The sequence below is a fragment of the Monodelphis domestica genome, chromosome 3 (assembly GCF_027887165.1).
Source record: "Monodelphis domestica isolate mMonDom1 chromosome 3, mMonDom1.pri, whole genome shotgun sequence".
Classification (NCBI taxonomy): domain Eukaryota; kingdom Metazoa; phylum Chordata; class Mammalia; order Didelphimorphia; family Didelphidae; genus Monodelphis; species Monodelphis domestica.
In genome coordinates, this window is record NC_077229.1 from 432,580,119 (window position 1) to 432,588,286 (window position 8,168).

Here is an 8,168-nt window from a genome sequence, read left to right on the forward strand (position 1 = left end):
CCCCCCACACACACACGTGTGCCATAGGTTTGCCACCATGGGCCTAAAGCTACAAATAATGCCTATTGAGTAGCTCTGGGACCCTGTGTAAATCATTTCTTTGTGCCCAGAAAACCCTTTAATACTATCACTTATAGATTATCAATTGTTCAACAGTAGTAAAGAGAGTAGGATGACTAAGCTAGTAGGAGGAAAAGAAGGAATTAAGCTATTTTCCATATATATATGCACTCTCATATAGATATAACAACTTGTTCATGCTTTGAAATTGGCAATATTACCATTGGAAGCCTCCTATAAGGTTTTTCTCATGCTTTATTTTTGCCCACCAAGATAGTTAAATTAATGGAGTTAAGAAGCATCCTAACAAGGGTAAGTGGAAAAGTCAACACACACTCCCTATTCTTTCTCTCATTTTTGTCTCCTTCCAGCTTTCCCTAAACTTCATAAACAGGGCTACTTAAAGTGTCCCTTTCATCACAGGAAGCTACAGTATCTAATATTCCTCCCCCAGATTAAAGGCCCAAATTTGAACTATGAAGGAAAGGAAATCTTAAATGTGAAAGAAAAAAGAAACAAATAACCCCACTACCACATTGTAAGAAATTATGTTTAAAAAGGAAAAGGGGAGGGGGAGTAGGAGTACCTCAATGTAAAAACGAGGATTGGAAGGTTGAAAGACACTAAGGGAAAAAAAGAGAGATAGACTAATGAACACTTAAGAGTTAACCAACATATTGGATATGAGCTTTTGTTTTTTTAAAGATTATTACAAGGGGCAGCTGGGTAGCTCAGTGGATTGAGAGCCAGGCCTAGAGATGGGAGGTCCTAGGTTCAAATCTGGCCTCAGCTATGTGACCCTAGGCAAGTCACTTAAACTCATTGCCTAGCCCTTACCACTCTCCTTGGAACCAATACACAATATTGATTCTAAAACAGAAGGGTTTTTTTAAAAAAAGATTACAAAAATGTTTAATATGGAAATAGGTATTGAGTGATAATAAATGTATAACCCAGTGAAATTGCTTTTTGGCCCTGGGAGGGGGGAAGGGGAAGAAACGGGGATGTAAAGTACATGAATCATGTAACCATGGAAAAATACTTAAATTTTAAAAAGTTAACAAACAGATGAGAGATTTTATCCAGAAGTGAGAAAACAGATATTTGTCTTCCAAAGAAAGACATAAATCCACAAGCACTGTTAAGTGAAAAATCTACCGGAGAGAAGAAGAGAGGTGGATGGTGAGTTCTTGCTGAGGTTTATGAAGGCAGTTTCTTGTCATTCTGTTATTTTCCTAGGACATTTTTACCAGGATGTGGCAGAGGATCCCCAAAACTTGTTGATGCTAATGACTACTGTCAACTTCTGGAGTCATCTGGACACAACTAATGGGCACAAATAATACCACCAAAAAGACCAGATAATTAAAGATTATGAAGCCTTAGACAAGAAACTGAAGACACAGGTGTTTTGGTTTCATCAATGCTGTCCTCCTTAATCCAACCTCATCTAAATTCCCCTATTTCCACAGAAGACATCTTAATGCTTCCAGGCTCTTGGATTCACAAACTCAGTGTTAGCTTTGATTCCTCATCCCTCTTATCCAATTAGCTGACAAACCTTTCCTAAACTATATTATTCTGAACCACCTTAGTGCAGGTCCTCATTACCTTTCAGTTAGACTTTTGCAATAGCCTCCTAATCCATCTCTGCCAAAGTGATTTCCCTTAAATGTAACTCAGACCACTTTACTCTTCTACACAATAAATTCTAGTAGCTCTCTATTTTCTCTAGAATCAAATATTAACTCCTCTTTGGCTTTTTAAGGCACTTCACAACTTAGTCGAACCTATCCTTCCAGCCTCATTATATTCTCTTCCTCATATTTTATAGTCCAACCAAACTTTCTCTGTTCATCATCCACAACACTCCACCTCCTGTCTCCAAGCCTTTGCACTGGGCATCTCCTACATGTGACATGCATTCATTTCCCTATGGCTTTTCCTCAGAAAACTCTTTTCTTCCTTCAAGATGAAACTCAAAGACTACCATCTACAAGAAGCCTTTCCCCAATTCCCCCCTAATGCTGGTACCCTCAACTCCCTAACTACTTTGAGTTTATTTTACATTTATTTCTTATGTTAATATATGTAGATCTCCCCTGATAGAATATAAACTTTCAGAAAAAAAAAAGGTGTTTCATTCTTTGAATTTATAATCCCCAGCATCTAGTATGCTCTGGTGCTTAATAATGCTCCTCCTTGATTTGAAAGTAGTGATGAGGGACTTCTTCAAATATATAGACTGATGAGTCCCCCAACAGAGGATGAGCAACTAATTATTTTCTCAGATTGCTTTAGTGATAGGCAAAAAATGGAAGAACAAGGGGAATTTTATATCAGTGGTGTCAAACTCAAATAAAAAGGGATCCCTGAGGTTACATATTAACTTTGAAAACCACAAGTTAATATTATTGCATTCTAATTTTATTTTGTTAAACATTTTCCAATTACATTTTAATCAGGTTCTAGCTGTACTTGGGAGTTTTGTAGCTTGTGGCCTCAGTCTCTTCATGACTTCTCTGGTCTTCATGACATCCTCCAACACAACATTCTAACTGCTGTCACTGTGTCTCTGTACAATGTGAATTTTAAAAGTCTCCATCTTGGTCTAGCACCCAAAAATTGTGCACACCCACACTAGCATGTGCTAGTCAATGACAAATCAGAAATAACTAATTGCCCACCTGGGCTGTCCTAGCCAAGCTAGAGCCACCATTGGCATTTGTGAGGCACAGGAAGTGAGGTAGGGAACAGCCTCTGGAATTTGCTCACTTCCTGTGGAGAGAGGAAGACTCCTGTTTGGGTTAGAAGCATGAACAGAGAGGAGGCCGGCAGACAGCTTCCCTTCAGATCAGTCTCGTGAGTCAAGGACTGATTCCTTCCACCTTGGCCCTTTGGGCCTAAACTCCCTCTGCCTTGGTCAGAGATTGAGTAGCCCCTTTCCCTTTTCTCCTCTCTCCTCTCTCCCTCTCCTTTTCCCTACTCCCATTGTGATTAAACCTCCATAAACTCCATTCTGACTTGAGTGTTTCATTTTAGGAATTTCATAAGTAAATTCCTTGGCGGCCATTGTTCAATATTATAACAATCTTAAAAGACTGTTCCTCTGAAATGAAGGGTTGTCCTTCGAATGGAGAATGGCTGAATAAATTGTGGTATAGGATGGTAATGGAATACTATTGTGCTGTAAGGATTGATGATCTGGAGGATTTCTATATGAAATGGAAGAACCTTCATGAACTGATTGCAGAGTGAAATAAGCAGAAACCAGGAAAACATCATACACAGAAAGTAAAACATTTTTTATACTAGTAGCAATACAACAAGCCAGGGCATTCCTGAAAGACTTGTTGTAAAAGAATGCTATCTGCATTGAGAGAAAGAACTGTGGAAATAGAAATACAAAAGCATTGTATATATGGGTATGTGATTTGGGGTTTAGGCTTTAAAAGTTCCTTCATAGCAAAAATGAATAATATGGAAATAGGTAATAAGTGATAACATTTGTACAACCCAGTGGAATTGCTTGTTGGCTTTGGGAGGGGGGAGGAAAAAGGGGAGGGAAAAAATATATCATGTAAACATGAAAAAATATCTTAAAATAAAAATTTAAAAATGTTTTAAAAACTGTTCCTCTGATCTGGAATGCTCTCCCTCATCTCGAATCCTTTCAAGGTTCAGTTTAAAGGCCATTTCCCTCAAGAGGTCTTTCCTAATTGTCCCAGTTACTATGTGTTCTCCTTCCCCACCCCCAAAACATTTTTGTAAATACAGTACTGGACCTTTCTTTTGGTGGGGGGGAGATACCTGTGGTAAGATCCTTGAGGACAGAGACTATTTCCTTTTTGAGTTTGTATCCCCACCTTAGACCTTACTAAATGATTGCTGAATTGTAGAGTTCAATTTTTCTGCTTGGCCTTACAGGGGAGAAGTAGTAATGACAGGTGAAAGTTGCAAAGGCAGGTGCCTATAAGGAAAAACTAGCATTTAGCATTAAGTGTAAAATGAGTTATTTTAAGAGAAAATGAGTTTCCCCTTACTTTAAGTTAAGGCAGAACAACTGTCTGAATGACCACTTGTTGGAAAGATATGGGAGGATTTACTACTGCAGTGAGAAGGCTGGATCAGATGGCTGTTAAAAGTAAAAGTTTGAAAACTTTAAAAAAGAAGCACAAAATCACCTACACCTAATCACCTAAATTTGAGATTTTGTGATTCTCTGTTAAAAGTATCTAAAGTCTTTTAAGTTTATCTGCATAATGAAGTTTATGAATGTAACCAAGGACTTCTTACATAGAATTTTTAACCTGAAACTGTGCACATTGTGGTTACTGATAAATCCTTCAAGTAAATATGTATGACACAACTCCTGCTTTATTAATGCTATCAGCATAAAATTCCACCTATCAGATGAGTCTATCAGCAAACTGACACTCATTTTACTGTTTGCTGCCAGCCCTGCCACCTAGCTGTAGGGGGCAGAAGTATCTACTTCAGCTTTACTTATCCCCCACTCTCCATTAAAAGCTGCCTCCCCTTCAAAACCATTAGAAATCTATTTCCTGAATTAACAGGAATGGATGGGGAAATGATGTTCAAGATAAAAATTTCAGTGACAGAAAATCTCTCTTCCAACTGACAGTTTTTATTATAGGGCGATGGATTTGGAGCTAGAAGGGCATTGGCATTTAGTATGCTTATGTGTAAAAAGTCACCAAGGTGAAGAAAAACCTTTAAATTGCTTCATTTAAGTAATAGCATTGTTCTTTGAAAAGTTTCTTTATTAAAGATTCCCCTTTCTTACTTGTTTTGGAAAAAACAAGTCCGCTTATAAATACAGATACCCCATCTTAGAATTTCAACCTTAACTATCCTAATATCTTGGGGTTCCCTAGTTTCACTACTAGTGAAACAATTATACCACTAATAGACATTTCTCTAAGTAGCTATTTATTTGGAGCAGATATTCGAAAACTGAGCCTAGAAAAAACGATCAATACCACATATGCCAACTTTACAGTATGCAAAAAAAAAAAAGAACCCACACATATATAACATGGTAAAATTAATGGCAAACCAAGAACACGAGAAAGGTAAGTAAAATATACTATCAAGCAGACTCCTAAATACTCAAAATCATTTTTTTCCCCACGTCATGGACTTTTTTGAGAGTTTAGTAAAGTCTACGGATCATTCCCGGGATATTTTCAAATGTACGTAATAAAACAGAATTACAAAGGGGGTCAATAATGGTGAAATTAAGTTTTCGAAATCTTTTTTTAAAACCAAGTTCACAGACTCGGGTAAAGAGGGCCTGGCCTAAACCGCACACTGAGGACCCTCCCACCCAGGGGGCTACTCCGCAGCCACCCCCAACCCATCCCCACCACCCCCGGTCAGCGGAAGGGAAGCGAGAGGGAGCCCGGGCCTGCCCCGGGAGCGCGGCCTCGGGCACAGAGAGCTTCAGGTGACAGCCGGCTCAGACCCACCTGCCCTCCCCCATCCCCCCAGGAGCGCACGGGCCCCGGCAAGAGCGGCGGGATCTGAGCGACGCTTCCCGAGCCGGGAGAGTCACGGTTCCCGGAAGGGGGATTCAGGCCCTGGGGCGGGGGGCTGAGGCCTAGTGGGAGGCTCGAGGCCCTGGAGCGGGACCGGGGCCTCACCCTCTCATGGTGAACTTGACCACAGCGAGTCGGGAGCCCGCGCCACTCAGCTCCGGCTGGAAATCCGGGTCTGTCCCGACCACCTTCACTCCCACCATGGTCGCGGGAGGGGCCTGCAGGAACCACCGGGTTCCGGACCGAAGAGGGAGGACGCCCGGGGAAGCGGGGACGAAGACACGCAGACGCCTCGGCGTCTTCTCCTCACCGCGACCGACGTGCCGAGTCACGCCAGGGACGGAGCGGGGCCGGCTGCCGGGCGGGGGCGGGGGAGATAGGGAGGAGGAGAAAGGGGGCGGGGGGCGGGGAGAGATGAGGAAAAGAAAGCGTGGGAGCACCCAGCAGCCACTGCGCGGGACAGGAACCTTCCCTACTTCTCTTCCTCCTCTTCTCTCCCCTCCCACCGCTCGGGTAGGTGCGACCTGCCGCCCGTCGCGGGAATACGCGCCTGCCTCTTGTACGTCATTTCCGCGTCGTCCTCCGATTCCGATCCAGAAAAGGAAGCGCCTTTCCCCACCTGCAAGAGTTACGTACAGGCCTTCTAATTCCCCAACCACCCGGATGTTGACCCGCGCAGGCGCAGAAAGTAATCTGGTCAGGCGTCCCTCTTTCCTTTTTATTTTTTCCTATAGATTCGGAGGCGGTGGTGTTAGATCCGCCTAGATCTGCTGATGATATGTTGTGTGGTTCCAATGGAGATAGATACCCCGGTCTAGTGATGACGAAGTGATTAGTCGCTGTTTATGGCGTGGAGAACACTTGAGTTCAAGTGCTTCATGGGATACGTAGTTGAGCGAGCTTGGACAAGAGTTACTTAACTTCACTCAGCCTTTTTAGTTTCCTCATCTGTAAAATAGAGATGATAATAGTGATAATAACCAAGCCGGATTAAGGATAGCCTGTTGGCGCAGTGAATAAAGCGCCGCACCTGGTGTCAGAGAGACCTGAATTCAAATTTGGCCCTAAATTCTAGCCTTGTGATATGAGCAAGTCACTTAAGTCTTTCTTAGTTTCCTCATCTGTAACATGAGCTGGAGAAGGAAATGACAAACCGCTCCAGTAGCTTTGGCAAGAAAACCCCAAAGGGGGTCACGAAGAATCATGGTTGAAAATGACTGAACAACAAACAACAAGCCAGATTGCTTTGAGGTGTATATATTCTAACTTTAAAGTTCCTGCTACGTGCTGTGGCTAATTATTAATGAGCTCTCGCCTTACCTTCAACTCATAGAGCCTATATCTACCTTTAAAAAGCTATATAAGATGCTATCTTCTGCTGGGAACCTTTCCCTACCCCCACTCCTTGGTACCCTTACTTCCTAATGACCTTGTATTTAACTACTTTGTATACACTGTACATGCATTTTACATATATTTGGCTTCCCCCATTAGAATGGATGTTTATTGCAAGTAGGGATTGTTTCATTCTTTATACTTGTATCCTAGCACTTAGCACAGACCCTAGCACATAGTAGATGTCTAATCGACATTTGATTGATGTCCAAGTGTTACTTATGTAAAGCAGTTTGGAAACCTTAAAAGAAGATATAGATGCAAGTTATTATTGCTATTATATAACATGATGACTGACACATGGCAGGCAACCAGGAAATGATTGTTGATTTTTAGCATATAGTCAGGAAAACCTCTATTTCTTGGGGGTGGTCACTTTTCCATATACTAATCCAAACGAAGTCTAGGAGCTTTTATTACTGACATTCAAATTATAAGGGTCTTAAAAAATAGGAACAGATAGGGATAATGGACAGAGAGTTGGATTTGAAGTCCTAGGCTGACACAGACTAGCTAAGAGATCCTGAGCAAATCATTGACTTCCTAGTGCCCCAGGCAAGATTCTCAGTTATAGAGCATGACTACCTCCATTTGTACAGAGAGTTCCTTATCCTGAAGTTGCCTATGTCAGTGAAATCACAGGACCATACCTTGTCCCCTATTCATGTCTTTGGATCTGGAGAATTTTACTGGCACAGAAGGATAGTCACTGAAACTAGACAGCTACAAATAAGGTGATTACATCTTTTCCCCCCAAGTAATACAAATTGCTCCTAAATACTTTGAAATTTCTTCCTAAATGAAAGGATTCCCCTCCTCCATTCATGAAAAGAATACAAATAATTAATACCAGCACTTTTTAAAAGTAAAAGACACTAAAAGAATATCCTTCTCTATTACCACAAATTCAGTCATTTTGAATTGGACATCCTATATGTATCTCACACTCAGAACTCATTATCTTTTCCCCAAAGCCCATCCCTCTTCTGAACTTCCATTTTACTGTCCAGAGAAGAACTATCTTTCATCATCACTCTATCATCCTCAATTCTCCACTCTTACCCCATATATCCATCAATTGTTCTAACTTGTTTCTCTCTCTACAACCTCTCTACAACATCTCCCATCATTAAAAAAAAAAACATCATCACC

The 8,168-nt window shown here is 41.4% G+C and overlaps 1 protein-coding gene across 4 annotated transcripts in view; it reads right to left on the reverse strand.

Moving 5' to 3' along the window:
• TXNL1 (thioredoxin like 1) overlaps positions 1-6,438 on the reverse strand; it is a 47,750-nt gene extending 41,312 nt beyond the window's left edge. For 2 of the 4 annotated variants that reach the window (XM_007487539.3, XM_007487538.3), the window contains exon 1: positions 5,727-6,426. In XM_007487539.3, coding sequence (XP_007487601.1) covers positions 5,727-5,824 — 98 coding nt within the window. In that variant the 5' untranslated portion in view covers positions 5,825-6,426. Of the gene's footprint in view, positions 1-5,726 lie in introns of all 4 variants that reach the window. The other 2 variants (XM_007487540.3, XM_001366609.5) reach the window with 2 other exon arrangements.
• Between the last annotated feature and the right edge of the window lie 1,730 nt (positions 6,439-8,168).